This window comes from Alosa alosa, chromosome 22 (assembly GCF_017589495.1).
Source record: "Alosa alosa isolate M-15738 ecotype Scorff River chromosome 22, AALO_Geno_1.1, whole genome shotgun sequence".
Classification (NCBI taxonomy): Eukaryota; Metazoa; Chordata; class Actinopteri; order Clupeiformes; family Clupeidae; genus Alosa; species Alosa alosa.
In genome coordinates this window covers 2,724,989-2,747,091 of record NC_063210.1, presented here as the reverse complement: position 1 = coordinate 2,747,091, position 22,103 = coordinate 2,724,989, and the positions used below count along the sequence as shown (strand labels likewise).

The 22,103-nt window shown below is 42.0% G+C and overlaps 1 protein-coding gene across 1 annotated transcript; it reads right to left on the bottom strand.

Moving 5' to 3' along the window:
• Positions 1 to 16,257: 16,257 nt before the first annotated feature.
• On the bottom strand, positions 16,258 to 17,725 carry foxi1 (forkhead box i1). The gene is made up of 2 exons (XM_048233728.1): positions 17,088 to 17,725; positions 16,258 to 16,877 (listed from the first exon to the last, which is right to left on the bottom strand). The coding sequence occupies exons 1-2, from the start codon at positions 17,680 to 17,682 to the stop codon at positions 16,318 to 16,320; spliced, it is 1,155 nt and encodes a 384-aa protein (XP_048089685.1). The 5' UTR covers positions 17,683 to 17,725; the 3' UTR covers positions 16,258 to 16,317.
• Positions 17,726 to 22,103: the final 4,378 nt, after the last annotated feature.

Below are 22,103 nucleotides of genomic sequence, written 5' to 3'. Positions count from 1 at the left end.
CAGTCAGTGAGTGAATAGTTCAGCTGATGGATGTGGTCAGGTTGGAGCACTTTCCCTTCAGTGGGCTAAGCCCTTATTTGTGATTGATTAATGTGGCTTCCACAGCTCTGTCTGATTGACATCCACAAACTCCTCATCCAATGCCTGGCAGTTAACCCCATGATACAGTGTCTCTCACTGAGTTACAGACATAACTAGGACCCAATCAGAGGAAAGGATGTTTTTCCCAACTCATTGATGACAAAATAAACAAACAAACAAACAAACAAACAAACAAACAAACAGTCAAAGTTTCAGTTAGTTTTGCTAATTAATTGCAAACAACATGAGAGATAAATGAAGGTATTAGAAGGTATTAGAGGTCATTTGTTGTGAGTATTGTGCCACTTATGGAATTGTGTTTTCTAACAGAGTGGCCCTGGGCTGCATGATTGATCATTTATTTCAAAGCAGCACATTTCCAAAACTGATGTCTTGACGGGTACATTAGAGCCACACCTCATCGGGTCTTCATATTACCTATCCTATAAATGTTATTCTGTCACAGAAAAAAACATGTCTTTGTTACATGCCTGTCACAAATATATCATTTTAAGTCTATCTTTTAGAATCAGAAACCTCTAGCTGACTATGACAGGTGGGTATCATATATGGGCCTTGACAAGTGCTACAAATGTTTAATGCTATGACCGAATATATCGAACAAAGAAAGGAGCTCCCAATCACAAAGGGCTATGTTCCATACGAATGCGAGAGGGCTACAAAATGAAATCTTAGGTTTCTCTTTCAACAGTAGAGGGCGCTATTTAACAAGGTTCATTATAGGTCGACGAATGATGATAGTTCTCCAAGGTTTAGCCCACCTGTTGTAGGAGTTTTGTTAAGTACGAGAGAAGAATGTGAAATTGCTGAAATATACCAGACCAGAGATTTCCTTTAGCCTAGTCCTGTGACAGATTTTTGTCCATTAAAAAAGGGAAAAGGAGATCAAATGTTCCAGTGTTGTTTACACACCGTATGCCTCCATGTTCCAAGGTAAGAGAGATAACAGCTGTGGTGAGATGAAAGGGAGCTGGGGATAGGGGCGTGAGCTGGGGTAGCAGGCCCTTCAGTGAAGCGAGACGCCACTAAGATCACAGGGCCACCGCTGGAACTGAGACAGTGAAGCAGAAACGGTTAAAGCTGTTCCTGTGTCTATTTGCTTGGCATCTATTTGCTTGGTGGTGGCACCGGAGTTTCAACACCTGTGCACACAGGCTTCAAACTCACCACTGACCCACATAATTATGGAACAAATCTATCCTACTCTCAAACTTCTCCCACTGAACACTGTAAGTTCCTGATGACCAACACTGCGTGGCGCTGTGACAAGTGATCTGACGGGCCGGCCAAATCCACTCCAGTCACAAAGAAGCTGTCAGCGTCTCCTCTGAGTGGGCACTGACAGAAGACAGGGTGTCTCACAGCAGTCTGATGGGAAAAGATAGATTAGAATAAATGCAGAATGTTCCGGCTGCACAAGCCAGCAATGACGGGATTAGAGGATTTGGAGCCGGCTGCCTTAGAGCTGTCAGTCAGTGTCTTGTCTGTGTCGGACTGCAATTTACTCCCGTCATAGCCTGTCCCTCCCCTATAACTTCCTTTGTTGACTCAATCCTTGTCCCAAAGACACCCAGAGCACCAACAGAAAACTGTAAGAGGGCAACAATCATGGTCACAAGGCACTACAAATTACCTGCCACACATCAGGGCCACTTCAAATAGCGCCTTTTGGAATGTGAGTGCAATTGGAACCAGCTTTCCACATGCTCTTTTCATCATGCAGAATTCATTCATCAGTCTACAGGCAGGTAAAGCTGATGTCAGACTGTTTTCTCTGTCTGTCTTGTCTTGTCCTCCTCCAGCCACCGCTAATGACGGCTTTTAAAGTCTGCGAGTCACAGGAAGAGAAATGACTCATAGACATTGATCTGACTTTTAAAAGACTGGAGTAAGGACTTGTGCCTTTTACTGCACAACTGATCTCTCTCTCTCTCTGTCTCTCTCTGTGTGTGTATGTATTGGGTACATAGCAATTTGTCTTAGTGCACAAACAAATTTGACCTTGAGCCACCCTGATCCATATTAGCCCAAATCACCTTTTTATAGCACGACTAAAAAATCCATCATAAAATGGAGCCCAAAAAAAGATGGAAGGCCAAAGCAACTGGACCTCCCAAGGTTTGCCCTTCTTTCCTGTTAGTCTGTCACATGGTGATTGGGTAAGTGTCACCAAGGGAAGGAAGAGTCATTAGGAGGTGTGTGTGAGGCAGAGGGAGAGAGCAGGAGACAAGTAAGAGGATCGCCTTGCCAGATCTGTCGTGAGGGCCTGGCCTCCGTGCACTTAGCGGCCGGGCTCAAGTCATCACGTAGGCGGGCACGCAGCGGATGTCGTCCCCCTGGGGCCACACTCATCCCCCAGCCCCCATTGTCATCTGTCCATCTCTCACTCCCTCACTCAGCTATTCGCCTGGAGGAAACGCACTTCCTCCGCATTCCTCTTCTCCTCTTTTAGTCCAGGAAGAGCAGAGAAAAGACGGGACGGGTGTGTGTGTGTGTGAGGAGGGTGAGGGTTAGTTCCGCCAGAAGGGTCATGGGTATATCAGTGTCTGCATGTTGAGCCATGCCTGCCATCCATCTTATGACAGACATACGGCATGCCCACTCTTTTATCAACTTTTATTGGCATGTATCCTTAACTTCACTATAGCCATCCAGTTTATTAGGAATTGTTCATTTAGTCATTGGTTTGCTGTAACCATTAGATAATTCTTAAAAGAAATTCATAAAATTGACTTAACTTCATAAAAGGCCATACAACCATTTTTTTATATAGTTTTGTATGTTGATTTGGAGATTATGGTCGTTTGGCTTTTTCTGATACAATTAAAATGCAACAAATGATTAAAATCATTTGTTGTTAAGGAAATAACAATCATGCATACCACAAATAAGCCAAGTGTTAAAACCAGAGAATACCAAAGAAAATTTCCACTCAAATGACTTTGATGATACCATGTATGCCTGCTGCTAGTAAAGAAGTTTAGATTTTCATAGTTTCACAATATACATATTCAGTTAGTTCATATAAAATTAGCGGCTTCATTGCATAAAAGGAGTGTGAAAGAATCTTACAGTGACTGCGGTGGATTGATGGCTGTTGTTTGCGATGGTCATGTCCATGTCTCTGCCCACATGGTAAAGATCCAGGGGCAGATCTGGTCCTGAGCGAGCCGCCATCTGGGGGGATGGAGGGATATCGAAGGTGTCCATCACCAAAGCAGATGCAGAGGCCAAGGGCCTGTGGCTTTTGATGAGGGTTATGGGCAAGCAGCAAACCTTCTCGGAGCAGGAATGCCGGCAATGCCATGATCCGGTGCAGCAGCCCGGCCAGGCTGAGCATGTCAGAGTGATGTATGGCGTCAGTAACACTAGCCCTGTGGAAAGATAGGGGAGCAAAAGCGCCTGGCCGAACGGGCTTTTACACCCGTCACATTTCAATGGGGGCCGAGCGTAAACACGGTGAAGGCGTCAATCATATTCATGGTGATTAATCACCTGCACAGACTGACTGCCAGGGCAAGAGGGAAGTGTGTGTGTGTGTGTGTGTGGGGGTCACATAGGTTTGCTTGTTTTGCATTGGACAGTGATGGGCAGTGTGTTTGGAGTTAGATGTGCTGTTGAGAGGACTTGTACCCATAGGTCCGAAGACTGTAAAACTCATGCATACTCATGCATCCCAAGATCATATTTAACAACTGTAAGAGCATCTATATGTATATATCCTTATTTTAAAAGTAATTGTTTGATTTTTGGTGATGGTCATTTGCTGAAGAGCACTGTTCCAACGGTGTGATGGGTGAATGGGTGATATGAATGGAGAGGGGTTTTTCAATAGAAAAGGGCAAGGATACCACTTAAAGTCAAAAAAGAATGTTTTGCCCTGGGGACCTTTAGTTGCCCCCACTGAAACCCACAGCCTTGTCCGTGGCAGTCACTCATTCCGATGGCCTTCTGTGGGAGCAAGCGTCTCAGGTGGCGTCCCCACACAAGCCTTTACACCTCCATCTTCCTCAGCACATTATCTAGGGATCACTATGTGGGCCTGATTGACAGAACTATCAGGGGCATGGCCTGCATTGCTTTACTGTGTGTGTGTGTGTGTGTGTGTGTGTGTGTGTGTGTGTGTGTGTGTGTGTGTGTGTGTGTGTGTGTTATTCCTTTTCCTGGTCTAAATTCACAGTTATTTTTTTAAATAATTTGATATTTGATGTTGTATATTATGTTGTATTGTGCATTGTCCTTTATGTTTTGTTATTGTAATCGTGCATTGTCATTTGTGTTTTGTTATTGTAATAGCAAAAGTTATTATCAAACTGTTATTCGCTAAATAGAGTATAACTGTAGCTGTGAAATATTATCAAAACATTCCTATAATAATAAATCACAAAAAAATGTCTATGATGAGAAAATATTGCTATCACAACAAGCATTTTATTTCTATATCTGGTGCTTAGGTGAATTTATCTTAAGCCCTTAAGTCCTGTTTGACTCACATCAATAGCAGGCTTTCTCCACTAGGGGTCCTTATATCTCCCCTTTTCCCAAAGAGCTCAGGCATAGTATCTACTGTATCCTAGTTAGAGTCAGTGGGTGTAGAGCGGCCTGGCTAATACAGACAGACATCAAATTGGAGCTGTATGGGAACCTGCTGCACTGAAATCTTTCAGTTGATTTATCCCATCATATGTCTCAGAGTGATCACACAGCCTAATATAAATGACAAGGCTCAGTCATACGTGTGACATGATTTTTACTGTATGTTTATTTTTAATGACACTCGATCTCACATTGATGTGCTGATACTCTTTGATATATGTGCATGGTCAGTGGAGATTCCCTTTCAGACTATCCATGGTTCATTAAATTCAGTAACGTCACTGGCCTCTTAGACAAAACTTCACAAGTCGTGTTGAATGTTTTCTGAAATGTTGGCGGACAAATTTAATTGCAGGGTAAAAAATCTTATTACATAGTACAATTTTTTGTTTTGTTTTATTGTTTCCTTTTCATAAGATTCCATCAGGCTTGGTGTTGACAGAGTTTTTTCAGTGTTGCTGATTTTTAAAACAAATTGTAGTCCTCACATGCCATGTGGTTATTGGAGGAAAATGTTTTCAGTGGGTGACTCCAAACATTATTTCTTCTTCTTCTGGAAACTGATTTTTAATCCTTTAAGTGTGACACAAACACTTAACAAAGGAATGCTCCTTCTGCGTGCTTAAGCGCTGCCTGCTGAGCGCCTGAACTTTCTCTGCCACAAGATGTCAAAATAATCAAATCAGAGCTCTCAGGCGCTGGCACTCCAGTGCAGGCTCAGCCATCATCCTCCTCACAGCCCACAGGCAGCTAGCTGCCCAGCGAGACACACATTAGCCGGCCAGCCTGATCCATGTCAAATAGGCAATAAGAATACAGCAAAGACTCATTTTTCCAATTATAGAGCATTTGCATGTGACCTCCCATGATCTTTTGAATTGGCGTAAAACATTTGTGCACATACATTGTTCATGACTGATAGAAATTAATAGATATCAGAGATTCAAACAGCTAATAAATATAATACGTATATTTTGGCATTGGAAAATTATGAGGCACAGATAGTTTTTTATGGTCCTTTTTCCTGAGTGGGGTCATGTGTTGGATACGTCCCTCTCCTCCTGGGCAGAGACGTTAAGAAATGAGGACAGGGAGAGACAGTGTCCCGCGACGCCAGGCAGACAGACACACCGCCGCAGAGCCCCAGGAAGGCCACTACTGGACACTCACCTGATCTGTCCCACATGCAGATCTCCCGGCCCTGTTGACAGTAAACACAGTCCAGCAGCTCACACCTGACCCGCAGGTGTTTCACCTTCATCTTTCAAAGAGTCGCAGAGCGGCACAGGAAAAAACAAAAGTCCAAATGACGCTGAGATGGCTTTTTTCCTATTGCCCCTCTTTAAATTCCTTTTTATGATCTTTTTAAAAATATGTTTGATATGTCAGATACAGCTTGATTAGTTAGACATGAATAACCAAATTTATTAGAGTAAAGTCTTTGTTTTCATGGCATGTGAATATTTTTAAAGGCTCAGACAAACACCGCCCTGACTTCCAGTGACAAGTCATAAACTACCATCTAAGAAAATACCGACACCTCAAACCTGGGATCTAAGTCTCTGGTTCAGGTTTCCTTGACTGTGAAAAGGCCACTGCATTTGATTCAGCTCATCTCCTCTGGCTTTGTCAGTAAATTTGTAGCTATACGATATGGACTTCTGCAGAGGCGTCGGGATAAATGAAGCATTGTCTGGAGAGGCAGGTACGCTTAGCTCACACAATACTCCGGCTGCCACGGTCTGGCATGCGTTTGGCTGCCAGTCAGAATCAACAGAGCAACCCTTAGCGGAAGTGTGCGTGGCCAAGAGAAGCCTCACCTCACCTCAGCACAATCACTGCATTATTTCACCCACGACACGACTTGACACAACACAACGCTCTGCCCTGCTCCACTCCACTCCTCTCCCACTGCTGTTTGATGACAGCATGTCTTTACTGAAACCCTGAGTTACGTTCCAGGGAGATGATACTCTGTTAAGGGGTTGCGTTGTCTTTCACTGAAGGTAAACCCCAATATACAGCAATACATAATGCTCTACTGAGGAAAAGCTCTCTTGCTCTGCTCAGTTTAGACTATTCGAAATCACAGTGCCACACCACAAAGCCAAATCCAAAAGACAAGACATGGTGTGCTTATAAAATATTTGTGTGGTTCTTGGATGGCCTTTAAGTGAATCATATTAATGCTTCCAGGCCGTGCCAGCAGATAGTCACCTGACTAGTTTACCCTCTTAATTGAAGGCACTGTATCATCAATGGCATGGCGGCATTGCTATCCTCTTATTCATGCAGTTAAGTTAATATAGCCAGGCATGACTCAGAGTGGCCTCCTAGCCATGAAATAATGGCTCTGTCTATGAGCAGAGCCCAGCGGCCCTTCACAGGTGCTCATTTCATTAACTATAATCGTTTGACGATTGCTCACATTATTAAAAGAGAGAGAGCAGCCTGCAAAGGGGCAATATGTGATGGAAATGACTAGGGCGAGTGTTGGTGGATGTGCGGGCTGTGTGTTGAGGAGGTGGGGGGTTAAACACAGCTATCCAACATGGGTAATGAGAGAGCCAGAAAAAGCGGCCTATTACCCTGTCAGCTGTGGTACCATTACGAACCATTAAAGTAGCCCAGTGCTAGGAGTCATCCTCATTATATTTATTGGATAGAGGAGCTGATTGATGTTAGCTTGGCAATCCATGTATACCTTCTTTCCACCTGCCATCCCCAATATCCTGCACTCGCTTTATACAGGCAAGCTAATGTACAGTTCCAATTTCTGTGACAAAAAACCTTTATGCCAATAGATGTATGCTATATCACATGCATATGATATAACACTATATGCATATACTTTTATATATATATATATATAATTGTATTGAGAATACTGTGTGTAAAAACAGTAGCAAATGTCTGGTACACTTACACATGTAGGCAGCGGTGCTGTATGGACATTCCCCTGTGTTGACATGTACGCACTGGAGGGATTTGGCCCCATCATCTTCCTGCAAGAGGTGAGCCATCAACAGACATTCACTTCTGTTGTCAAGTGTTTTAACAGACACTCCAATCAAAGGGAAACACAAACACCATCCAGTAATAGACCATTTGAGATGGATCAACACTCCCACCAGTTCAGCACAGAATGGCAGATGATCTCTTAGTCCATCACACGGCCTTCCTGTCAAGTGGGAACCGGTTGCTGCAGCCCTCGCACCTGACACCTGTCCCCACACAGCTAGAGCCCTCCACTCCAACCTTCAAAGGCACCGGAGGCCTGGGAGAGTGTATGTGAACTCATTAGGTCCTAATCATATTCAAATGTGTTGCAGGGAGGGTGGTCTGATTCTCGGCCTTAGGCCGGCATGCCGGCCTCAGAAGCCGGAGACTGGGCCGCTGGGCCACTAGACGTGCTCTGGCCCATTAGCCTGCAGACAGGCCACTGCCCCAGCGGGAGCCTATGGCTGCAGACAGGCAGACTGGCCGTGGGTCTACTGTTGCCCCCTCCCTATTGTGTCCTAACTGCAGGCCGGTACGGTCATTACCATAATGATAAGATAGTGACACCTCCCTTTGAATTCTATTAGCAGGTCAGAAAGGAGAGGCTAATGAAAGGGATAATTACACAGTTTACAGAGGGAGGGGCGCTAACACTTTCCAAAAACAGAAGAGAAGAAATCAAATCAAGATATCTTACCCACCTAATTACCCAGCTACCTGTGCCTCACATACACAAAATCACTGATGTTCAGTGGTTGCTGTGAGGATGGAAAAAAAGATTTTATATTTTCTTCTGGGAATTGGAAATTTCATTAGAATTCTACAACACAGACCTTTTCTTCCTTTTTTCTTAATAAATGACATTTCCAGTGTGCCCACTGAGCCATTTAAACATTATGCAGCGGCTGGTTCTATTTTCCCAATGATGAAGCCCTTGGTCTGAGAGTGTTGAGTGCGTGACAGGACTCTATTGGGGGACTAAAGAGGATCACAAGTCACCAATGTGTTCCTGACCCCAGTGATACGCGTTTGAAAAGCCTGTCCATGCTGACAGCAACAGGGGTCAGAATAACAACAGGCCATAAAGGTCCTCCCCACGTTAGCACCACAGCACAGGCCCAGGGGTCTCCACCAGCCCGACGGTCACCAGGACAAAATGACCACCCAACAAAGCCAGAGGTGCATTTTCTTGGAGACCACAGTGTTTTTATTTTTTTTAAAAAACCCACTAAAACATATATCATGCTATCTTACATATTATCAGAATCATGGTCTCGTCTGGAATAAAAATAATCTTGCCTATATGTCAAAAAGTAAGCAAATCATTTATTATGCGCCATAAATCTATCAGGGTTTTCTGTAAGGGGTTTTGTTTTTTGCAAAGTGTTGAAAAACTTTTATTGGCTCTCAGGTTCTGGTAACCTTATCCTTGATATCACTCCTGCCATGTCCCTGCAGGCACAGCTGAGAATATACGGCCTGTATCTATATGCTGTCATTAGAACCTCACCATGCTACAAACGTGGGCCTGTTAATATATTTTTTTAAGTGTAAGGCTCTTAACCTTCCCTATGCAGTCAATAGCATTAGGTGGAATCATTCTTGGCCTTTAAAGCACTTCTCTTCATTGAAAAAAAAAAAACAGTTCATTTTAGGCTGCGGTAGCTCACTGCAGGGACTTGTCCTACATCATAGCTCTAAAATTGCCCATTTCAAGTGGGGGCATGCCAGCACACTTGAGTGGAGTGTAGTGCTGGTGTCGCAGTGGAGCTGTCATCGTGCGGCTGGCAGGGCACACTCATGTTGCTTACATGATGTAACACGGCTGGAATGCAGTCATGTGACAACAGTGAGGGAATTGTGTTAAATGCATTGGAGTGACATGAAGCGATATTCCTCCTTCCCCCCTCCCAAAGCACTGTGGGGATTAATGAGGGGGCTCGGAGGTTCAGCACAGCGGCGGTGGCAATAGCGGTTGACTGGCTGAGTCTGTGGACGCGCTTGACTCTGTCTGTGTCTTTGTGCGTGTTCGGTGTTTATGGTAAACACATAGGGAAATGTTTGGGGTTTGGGCTGACAGTCACTGCCAGCTTCAAATAAAGCATGGGTAGAGAATAATGGACAGGGACTGTATAGTGATCCAAAACGACTTGTCTGCGTTGTTTAGGCTTAACAAATTAATAATTAAATTAAATTCAACAAAAATATTCTCATATAATATGTTATCCCAGTTTTAACAAGAAAACTTGTGAAGAATCTTATAAGTAGCCTGGGCAAATGAACCCTAAAGAACAGCTCGTCTTTGAAGTGAAGATGAACACAATCAGAAACTATAGAACACCACTGATTGGAGAATAATTATCTACATTAAGGAGATGATCACCTTATCACAGCCTTACATCTAAGAGAGCAGAAAAAAGAGCCTGTCGTTTAAGAGTGGCCCCTTTGCATCCCCCTCTTCTCCTAAATTGATAGCAGCTGCCTTAGAAGTGGGTCTTGGCCTTGAAGTGCAGGGCCGGATTAGCGAGGAGCACAATGGGAGCTTTTGGTGGAGGCATGCATGGCCCTTTTGAAAAGGTATCATTTGGTCCCTTCAGCCGTAGATCATCCGCGTCTTACGCAAGCTCAGGCTCAGGAGAAGCCCGACCAGAACCTTCACCCGGCTCTCCCTCCGAGCCAAGCGTTTGATGACCACAGACGAGTTGGAGTGGGTGGGAGGCTGGGGCTTTGTATTGGAATGCAGCTTTTTAAGAGATCTGTGTGCTGTGTGAAAGTAATTTTTTTTCAAACTTAGTTAGATTTAATGAATTTCTTTATCAATCTGACGTGACGGTAGATTAGATTTATGGAAACAGGTGGGTGGATGCTAATTTTAAACAAACTATTACATGACAGATAACTGTTAACTGCTTTTCTGTCCCACACAGTAGTTTGAGCCTTGAGCACAGTCTTTGACCCCGTAAAACACTCCGGGGATTCCCCCTTGATCTTATCAGCACGGGCAACATATCTCCTTCACTCACCTCGACTTCTCACTGCAAACAACACTGTTTTACTGACCCAACCTGCTCGGAAATGTTTCTAAATGCTCATCTGTCATCAATGTGTAAGTTAAAACAACAGCCCAGTAGGTTTAATTTATCATAAGGCATAAGATACTAATTATGCTACAGGTATGCAATAATATGAAGAGACAAACATTTAAATGTGAAGATGTAAAGTTCATAGACTGACTGTGCTGCAAGTTGTATTGTGGAGGTGGAAAGGTCGTCCAAAGCCAACTTAATTCATTATGTTCACAGCCATGAAGTGGAACTATCAAATTAGTGCCATCAAAATGGAGTTGTGAGAAAAATCAGTGCCAAGTCTAGCTTCTGTCATAGACATTGTCCTCACTCAGCAGGGGTCCTTAGTACTGTGTATAACTACAACACAGTAGGTTTTGACATGGGCCATGGATAAAGGATGATCTACCTCCAGTTTCCGTGATGTGGGAACGGAGGTGTTGTCCCTCTGAAGGTCGTCCGGATCCAGCGAAGTGGGAAACATTGTTCAGGATACGTTATACTATTGTGAAGATTGGCTTTCTGGTATGACAAAAATGAAAACAAGCACAAACTGGGGGATTTAGTGGGCCATCGCTCCTGTCAGTTAATCCCAGCAAGCCTTTGATTCCTCCTGCAGGCTACTGGGCAGGCAAGCGCCATGCTTCCCTGGTGAGAGGGTGCTCAGCTCTGCTCAGTGTCAAGACATATCTCAGTGCTCTTAAAAATAATCTTACAGCAGCCATGACAACATTATTTTAAATAACATATCTATATGTATAGAACACATTTCTACATAAAAAGCATACAGATGTGCAGTAGTGTCCCATGGGCTCAAGTTCTTATGGGAGCACAAAGCCCAGCTCTGTATAAAATTATCCACATGTTATTTATTTCTCTCAGGACGGGATCCCATGCCGCTATCAGCCCATAGATTACAGCTTTTATGGTCGCAGTGGAAGCTGATGAAACCATACCAGGTCATGCCAACAGATTGGTATTATCCTCAGCTATCAGATGTACGCTTCATCTTTTTTTTTCAGTGCAGTGAAGAAAAGGCTTTTTTTCTATTGCTCTGTCAGTTAAGAGACTACCACGGAGCTGTCATCATATTGTACCCTTAAATATTTAACTTCCTCGAGAGATCACACTGTAATATAATATATTCTACTGCAATTCCCACTGACTGGTACAAGCAGATGTGGAATTCCAGGGTGGATGCATGGCAAGATCAGCCACCTGTCTGTGCCCCTGCTATCAGATTCCTGGCTGAGACAAGGCAGCAGACTCATTTTCCACTGTGCCCGCTCCAGCCTGGGCATGACAGTCAGAAGGGCATGGGTAGATTTCTGCTGTCTCAGTTCTATCTGTCTCAGCAGCAGGCATCTACCCATGAACAGACTCCAACAACATTGTATGTTGTCAATTTGAAGATATAAGATATGCATTTCACAAAGAAGTTCTTACCATGTAATTTGTGACATATGTACACAAGAAAATTAATTTGCACTTAGCTTTATAGTCAAACTGCTAGACTTACTTATCCTCTAGTAATGTGTTTCAATATTTGTGATTTTGCTGCTTGTTCATTCACATGATTAACACTGTATTTCAAGTTTTGTACACTCACATTGTTTGTATTATTCATGTATTTTAGGTTTTTTTTACAAACCAGTGTTTTTAACACTGAAGCATCTGTCCTATCTTTAAGTGGTGCAGCCCTGGCAGACTCTTCTTTAATACTATCAGTTAAAAGGATCTTCTAATGGCTAATGGAAGAAATGTTTCACACCTTGCTGAGTGCAACTTTATACACCAGCGATTCATCACTCCAGCCCGTGTCACTCAGCGGCTGATGGCTCAGCCTCAGGCCCAACAGCACAGGCTCCGCTCTCGGCAGCTCGCACTGAAACACAATCCACAGAGATGAGCCTGCAAGAACAACAGCCTTCCCAACACACACACACACACACACACACACACACACACACACACACACACAAGAAAAGAAAGAGACCTACTTTCTGTCTTTTTTTTCTTCACACACACACAATCAGACAAACATAAAATGGGTTACGAATAAAGTGTATACATAATGATGGTGATTAATTTAGTAGGTATTTTTATTTTATAACACCTAATAAAAATCCAATACTTGTCCAATACATTAGAGGACCCGAGTCTTTGTGGGAAACACCTTTAAACAGATGCTGAATTAAGCGAAAGCTTGAAACACTGGAGGAAGTCATCCTCCATGTTAAGTGTGGCCAGTTTGCAGGCAGGCCCCCTAATCTTCTACCTCTCCACTCTGTGGACATGATCACTGTCCTAACATGGACATGAGGGTCAGAGTGATATTTCCTCTACTTGTCATGGTCAACAGGATTAAATGAACATTGTCCCAAATTCTATCTCAGGGGTTTGTGTGACGCTGCACCTTTAACAGCTCTAGTAACTTTTTAGTGATCCCTGTGTGTCTGAAACCCTTCATTATGGTCTTAGCTCCTCAGACGACCATGGGGCATCCTGATTATACATCCCCTGAGCTTGGTCAAGGAAGGCAAGTGAGTTTGGAGTTTGTGAGACAGAGACAGAGACAGAGAGAGAGAGAGAGAGAGAGAGAGAGAGAGAGATGCATGAAGATATGCAGACAAAGATGGAGAGAGCTCCGGTTATCCTGCCCCACTGACGATGTGCAGCAGGCCAGCAGAGGGGTGCCCCAGGCAGGACAGGGGCACTGGAGCATCACTGAAGTGGTGGCCAGAGCAGGACTCAAGTGAATGGATTTATGGGGAAGCTAATGGAGCTCTAAGAGGGTCTGTGGGAAGACATATGATGTTGACGATTGTGTGGCACCCACATAGTAGGCACAACCTTGATGTACTGGGTTCACAGGGCTTGTGTGTGCATCTTTCAAAATGGGTAACAGTTGTGTTGACTGAGATGAAAATGATGATGATGATTTCATGATAATGACATTTTATGACAATGCATTATTTTTATATGTATATCTTTATATTACTGATAATCAAAACTGATGGATTAGAAAACTTTATTTTGACAAACTTTTACCTAAATGGACAATCCAAATTCAATTATGCTGGAATGAGAGACTTATTAATGAAAGCATTTGATGTTAGAATTGCAGTAGGCTATCTCTAGGATATCATGCCATAATATAACAGAAAGTTTCCACTTTAATAATCTTTGCCTATTCCTGACTGGCTTTATTATTAGGTATTGTATCATCCAAGAATAGAGTAAAATACAAGAATTCTGCTTCCAAATGGTCTGTACTGAAGATATTGGACCGTCAAGACTAAGATGTTAATGGAGGTGGACCGAGTTTCGATGGACAGTGCACAGACGTTATTGTGATGTACATTGTCTTTTTCAAGTGTAGGCCCATACAATCAAAGTTCAGAAATCACATGATGCAGCCTACATAAAAATGTACATTTTAGACATAGGCTACTCGTGTCGTCAAGAAGTTTCACTTGACGAATACGTCACATCAACATTTAAATGCGCATGGGGTTATAGCCCCAATCGAAACTTCAATCACAATCAATTACCCAACCAACTGTACATTGCATGTGACTCTAACAAAAGGCACATTTTCTAAATTTAGTGGACCTAGTGGTTGTTAAAACCACAAAAAAATGTAGATGGACATTGCTGCATGCCCTATCAATGGGATACTTGTTGCTGTGAGAACTTGTTTCTGTTTGACAAAAATACCCATTGTTAGATTGATGCCTGTACTTCGTAGATGACAAGAGGAAAATGTGGTCTGAGTGATATAATTTGTTCCCAGTTCTGAGGTCACAATGTTTTCAATCGGGCGCAGCAGGGGGTCTCTTGTGTTGCCAGCCCCAATTGTGTCGCGACCAAGGGCACGAAAGTCTTGTCAATTTTGTTTTGTACCAGACAACAGAACGCAAGAGCTCACTCAATTATGAACCAATTACGAGGTGTTTTCTTTTATTTACTTGCTTTGATTTCATACGCACCGCATATTGTTATTAAATGCGACATGAGTAGGCAGCTGAATTGTCCCCAACATTTCCATGAGAGGACCCTTTTATTAATTTTACTGTTTCAGAGCCGGAACAACATGCTCTTGTTTTAGCTTCCATTGGTAGGACAACAGCACATGTAGCCTACAACAAAGGCACTTTACATGGGGTTTTGCACTCAGATGAATCGCACAGTGAGGAATTCCGGTGCGCTTCACAGTTCATAGGTAAAATGAAATGAAATCATTAGGCTATTCTCACGATTAAGAAAGCATTTCTCCACTTACATTTACATATTTTAAAGTGGAACTAATTATGGTAGATGGTAGGCTAAATTCATATAAATTTACATTATAGCCTAGGCTACTGTCAAATAAGCCGAATATAAATACAACAGCCCAGACCAAAAGCTGAACTCTTGAACTTCGTGGAAATAAAGCTGTGATGACCTGTTGAAATCGGCTATATCCAAAGTGACAAGCGGAAAATGTCTCAGTCTCACCAACTGTTTTCATCTAGTTGAGACTAGACACTCGAGCTAATGGACAGAAAACGAAATCGCTCGAAAACAAACATCGACTCCAGAATAATTGAATCACCATATCAGTGAAAGACGGTGAATATTCAGAAGTTGCCTATATTTAGTAAATAAACAAAGCGAAAGTGTGGAGGAAAGTGTGCTGAGGTAGCCTAATGAGGGAGTCCGGCTGGACAAGCAGTGGATTTTTGTCCATCTGAAAAGTGCAATTAAGAGAGCCCTCGGCGGGGGTGCGGATTAATTAAAACGCTCGATTAACCTTGAAATTCTTCATATAAATAATTGTCAGTCCAATATACTTTCGGTGGGTGATGTTTTGTTGTAAAAAATCGGAGAAGGGGTATGAACGACAATGAGTCCATAGTTGTTTTCACAAGCATATCGATCATAGAAGATGATAAGCTCATTTTTAGAACAAAGCAGAAGTGGTCCGTTTCTTTTTTCTGCAGTTTATACACAGTATTTAAACACATTTTGACTGGGAGAAAAGTTAGAAGATTTTAATTCCAACGAAAGAGATCTGCCTATGCTGAAATTCCACAAAACATAGCAACTTGTGGTTAGATTTCGTAGATTCAACAGCTGTTCTGTTTCCAATTGAAACACTTGAAACTAGGCTCAGATTTGACATGACATTTATTGCAAAAAGGACAACAGTGTTAAATAATCATTACAAAATTAGGCCTACAACATTTCTCCAGAATAAATGCACTGGCATGTAAAATCATTCCAGAAAAGCAAGGGGGGATGGGGCTGTACATGGGCATGTTATTAAAAATGAAAATGCATGCATAGTTGCCATTTCCATTCTAAGCCAAAAAAAAATGAACAAAAACTAAATGAAAACTTCAAAGAACACTCTCTAAGCCAATGCCACATTGTCCTTTAGAAACATCCTTCCCACACAGTGCAACATGGGGAGATATGCATGGCTCAAAATCTAGTAGTGACCTATATAATGAAGTGAGGATTTTATTAGCACTCACAGAGTACACTAGCCTACATGCTGTAAACCCATCTAAACTTCTGTCCCCTCACGGTTGTATATCAAATTGTTGACACTGAAATGATTTGAGAGGTGATTGCTCAGACTACCAGAAGCTGGTCCTGTGTAATAGTTCATTCTGTTACCAGAGAGCGGACTGCTATCAGAGTTCAGAGGAGTTATTTGAGTTGGAGAGTAAGAACCAAGTCCAGACATGCTCTCTTTGCCCTGTGACAAATCTCCTAAAAGACCTGTGTTGAAGTCCCTTCTTCTGATCCCGGTGTTGCTGCCGGTCATGATTGAGTTCATGTTAGAGACGAAGCTGTTGAAACAGGGGCTGTGTTCGATGGAGGGTGACGGCGAGGACTTGGAGTCGCTGGAGCTTGGTGAATTCTGGAGACTCGGAGGCGACGCGCTCAAGATGCTGGCCGTGTCGGAGAGCTTCAAAGCCGCGGTGTCCTCCGATTTAACGGACATGACCGAGTTGCTGCCGCTGTTGTTGGCATCAGCGCGTCTCTTCCTCTTTCTCCTGAAGTTTCCATTATCGAACATCTTCTCACAGTTTGGGTCCAAAGTCCAGTAGTTCCCTTTACCTGTTGACATGAAAATGTAAACGTGAGTAGACAGTAAAGGTAAGGTACAGAATGAGGGGGAAACAGAGTAAAGTCTGGTGACGTTTTTACACATTCTTTCAACAGATTCTAGAGTAGGATGTGCTTTAAAAGATGCTGATGGTGGTATAAGAAAACACATTTTCTCAGACAGTTATGCATCATCTTTTTAAGAAGTGAAATCAAGCATACCTGGATCATCCTCATCCCGTGCCACCTTCTTGAAGCAATCATTCAAAGACAGGTTGTGCCGAATCGAGTTCTGCCATCCCGCCTTGCTCTTTTTATAAAAAGGGAAGTTTTCAGCCACATAGTGGTAAATTTGACTAAGAGTCAGTTTCTTATCCGGCGCGTTTTGAATGGCCATGGCAATCAAGGCCGAGTAGGAGTACGGTGGTCTGACCATCTTAAAAAGTTCTTGCTGGCTGGATATGGAGAGCCATCCGAGGTCGGCTCCACCGAAACCCGTGGGAGGTGGCAAGAACTGGCGCTGATTTGTTCCATATCCCGATGGAATGTAGGACGTTCCATTGGTGCCCGACAGGTAGGGAGAAGAGTTAATACCTGGGCCGTTCAACCACAGGTAGGGGTTAGTTGATGGAGAACTATACTCCCCAATACCATAGTTTGTTGTGTGCGCAGGTGGCCTCTGCGAATGATGATGCAGATTCTGCTGGTACATGCCGAAATTGTCGCAATACACAGCCATATCCAGGAGTTCTTGAGCGCTGTGGTGCTGAATTGGACCTGATTGCTGATTAGATGGCTGTTGTCCAAATGCGTTCATAATCCGTTCAAATCAGCTGCCAGGTGACAGTGATACACCCGTCCAAAATATAAAGCTCAAATGGTTTCTAGCTATCGACTGCTTGTCTTACACTGACTCTTCCTGAAGACTGGGGACAGAAGTTATGGAGGAGTATTTAAGGGCGCAGGCAGGTAGACAGCTGAATGAATGTGTGACAACCCCTCCCACCGACACGCTCCGCTCCCATTATCTTGCTGATGAGCGCGTTCGGGGCCTTCAACGATTTCAGAAAATCAAGTTTTCTTTCCCTAACATTTTATATCTCACACGCTGTAATAATTTGAGACACTTAGAGTTTTATTTATTGACGCATTTGTCATGTATTTGACTAATCATGGTTTACCAATAAAGATGTAATGCAAGCAACATGTTTACAATCTGTGCTTGGGTTCATCACTTGGGTTTTCTTGTTTTGTTGTGATATTTAGGCTAAATTAAATTATATTCTGGGATGCTCTCCATGTATGAAACTGCTAAATATCTATTTGTAATATGAAAGACACCCTTTAGCCTATAATTCACCAAGAAGAATTTTGACGGGTATGATAGGCCTGTTTGGAAAAAGAGCAGTTTATACTACCTTTGAAAATATGAAAATGTTGATAGATTTTAAAATCGTATTTTATAAACGTGATTTAATGAAGACATGCTTCAATCGCGCAACCTACTCAAATTTGGATAGGTATAAATACACTTTAATACCCACTTTAAATTTGAAAATGGGGTATACCTTCTGATATTTTACACATAGGCTACAGACACACACACAAAGACCCATTTTGTTTAAAAACTGTGATAAAGCAAGATCCTCCTTTCTATATCCAACTTCAAAGAAATCATTTCAGCACGTCTATAACAACTAAATACAACACACCAACGCATTAATTAAACGCCAAGGATCTGCAAATATAGATAGAAATGATCCACAAGAGATATATTCTAGATTACTAGAAGTGCTGTTTCATTAACACTGTTAACATTTCACATTTATGGAGACAGGACTTGTGAGGGCATGTTCCGTGTGGAGACGTTTCTGAACAGGACCACGGACAGCCGTGCCACTATCATGAATAAAGACACATGACAACTAGGCCAATGGCCTATGTAGTAAATCAATGGAAGTTTTGTTTTTCCTTACTGAAGTAAGTCCCTTGCATAAAGGATTCTGGCTGCATTGGAAGAAGCGTTTAAATCCTATGGAAATGTACAGTCTCGTGCGTAATTTAGATCATTAACTTTAAAATGAAAGGCGAGCTAAAAAAAAGAAGTTAGGTTGCTCAGCTACATGCATTTGCAATTCATGAGCCGAAACCTACTAGTGCGTCAAGTGACCATTCAGTGTTCTGCCGCCCTGTGGTGTGATGCAAAACTGCACGCGCATTTCGTCTGAAAAGGTCTTGGAAGGCGATTTCCAACCCTTTTGTTTCCCAAATGAAATAATAAAGTAATTCATTATATTTATATAAAAGTTTTTTTTCTGTGTTACACTTTTGTATGATGTTGCCGGCTTCTAGTTTCACTCCATTCAAAGCTGAATAAAGTGTATTTTTCTCTTTAAATATACAATATACACTTTTATAATACAATAGGCTACATATAATTTGATATCTAGACTTGCCAAAATGGCAAACTTTCAACTGGTTCATTTTTGAAAGGATTAATCCTCATGTTTTCATCATACACAAAATAATTGTATTATACAAGCAAAGCAAACTGCTGAACAAACATCAAATCAACAAACATAGACAGCAATAGATAGAAAAACAGATGACTTGTGCCATCTGTAAAAATGTAGGACATGTGGAATTATGGTAGTTGTAGGCTACAACTTGTAGCCTATACATATTCCCTGATAATGTAATCTAAGGTGAAGTTGCAGACCTATTTGTGTGTGTATGTGTGTGTGTGTGTGTGTAATGACCATAAACTTGTTTCTTGTCTTGCTAACCAGCAGAACATTCCTCCTCTCCATGACCTTGGTGTAATTGCGTGGCTCAGAGGTGTTGCTGAAGAAATGAACCTGTGCACCAGTGGCAGTCTGTGAAGCCTAGGAGGGGAAATGGCTTCTTAGCCCTACATGAAACTGCTCATCACATGTTTGACACAGGGAGGCAAATTGCTTTCCTGGTTTTCATATCCATGACACGTGTTTATATTCTGATCACCAAAAAGTTTGTATTGTTTAGGTGTTGAATAAATTGACAGGTGTTTGAGTTTTTTTAAGAAGATAATTCCATATGCCCCTGATAACTATACAACCATGCAACTCTGCAATCATCTATAACAAACTACTACAAAATACTTTCATGGCTGTTCATTTTGTAGAGTTCTTCACCCAAAGCTAAGGAAAAACTTTGTTTCCAGGCAGTCAGTGAAATAGCAAATGACTCCATTGGCCCTTTAGGGTATACTCCAGCTGGTCCCAGAGAATTCAAAATGACACAACATTGGCATTGTTACAAAGGACTTCAATTACTCCAACACACCTCTGGTACAGCAGGCCGCTGTGACTGCAATTGGATCAGGGGGGAGCTCTTCTCTGTCTCGCTCTCGCTCTTTCAGGTGCCAGGGATGGCCCTTTGTTGGGTGTCTCAGAGGAGCGGAGGGTCACACAGCCAGGGGCAGTTTAAGACGCAGGTAAAGAGAAGCGGAGACTCATGGAGACATTCTCAAAGCTCATGGCTGCAGGCAGCAGAAGGGCATCGTGGGAAATACGGACAGCCAGAAGCAGGAGAGGCAGACAAAAAAAGACATTTAAAGTATGTCAGATGGAGTCAACACAAAGTCAGTCATCAATCATTTAAACAAAAGTGGTATAAGTTATTTGTGAATTGGCAGGAACTACAATCAATAATCAATCATGACTTGTCCAGACATTTCAATAGTTTAGCAATGGGCGAGTTGTGTTCATTCAAATCAGTCCAAATTAGTCCTAATCCACTACTGCAGCTACAATGTATTGTGAGCTCAACAATTTTGTATTCAGTCCATTTGTCCTTATATTCAATATATATATATATTCAATGTAAATGCATAATTGCTTTTCCATAAATCTACTTAAATGTTATAGGAGCACCAGAGGGAAGGATTTCCTATAATACCCTGTAGCTGTCTGTCTCCCTCTAGAGGAGAGTGAGGCTCCTCTTGGGTTAGGTCCTCTTCCCACAACTCACATCTTCCATTCTGTGATGACCAAATGTATAAATACTATTCATACACTAATCACTTAATTGAAATATACTTATACAGTCCTGATAAAAAAAAAATAATGCAATTGTCCTATGTATCTTGTGATTCCAAACTATTTCTAAACACTAATTATCTAATTACTGGTGTCTCCGCCTAGTGGAGAACATGCTATCTGTTTGGTTGTCCTGTTAGGTATTGTATTTTTCCATTAGTGCAAGCAACAATGCACAGAAAAGGACAGTGACCAGCAGTGGTGTAGTATACGTGATAGGCAGGACTACGCAGTATACCCACTTAAAAAGCATCACCATCTCAGCATACCCACTATACATATTAACATTTGGTGTTGATCACAGTTATACCCACTACACCTAACTACTACATCACAGTATACCCACTACAGCTAACTACTACATCAAAGTATACCCACTACAGCTAACTACTACATCACAGTATACCCAGAAACATTGAGAAAACATACATGAAACAATCCTCGAGAGGAAAACCAAACAGGAAGTCCTTCTATACTTTTTTTTCTGTTTTACTTGGACAACAATGTGCAAGTGACACACACACACACACACACACACACACACACACACACACACGACCTCTGCAACATCACGATACACAGGCCACAATACAATACATTTCACAATACATTTTGATTCTGAATAATGACCATGGCTCAAAACAGAATTTACTCCAAAATATGTTCTTTATCTAAAACTAAACTTGAAATAACCTTTCCTGTTGTCTCATATGCTGTTGTTGTCTCTTCCTGTTGTCTCACAACTTTTGTTCTCACTCAGTTTTCAGTGTATCTGGGGAGCATTCCATTTACTGTCAGTTGTATCTACAGTCAAGACAGCATAGACTTCAAAATATAGTTTGTTGTTATTATCTAAGAATCTTGTGCAGGCTGTGGTGAGCTGTATGGTAATGATGGGAAAGCAAACTATTTATTTGTGAATAAACAAACATCCATAGTAAGTAATGTTAGCACAAGGAAATTAATATAAGTATTTCTTAATGAGATATTCAAACTCTGCAATAAGACTGACATTTCATTTGGATAACTTATTTCTTGCAGATAGATTTATTATGTGTAAAACAAGGAACAAGGATAACAAATTAACCTGCTGGGATTTTAATAACTGAATATTTTTTAAATTAAATTTTGGTAGGCGAGTATATTTGCAGGCAGGGGG

Bases quoted from the DNA above. Each gene is read 5' to 3' on its own strand.
- foxi1 (XM_048233728.1), bottom strand. From the start codon at position 17,682: ATGAACGCATTTGGACAACAGCCATCTAATCAGCAATCAGGTCCAATT. The intron at 16,878-17,087 runs GTATGCTTGATT...TCATGTCAACAG, and splicing joins ACGGGATGAGGATGATCCAG to GTAAAGGGAACTACTGGACT.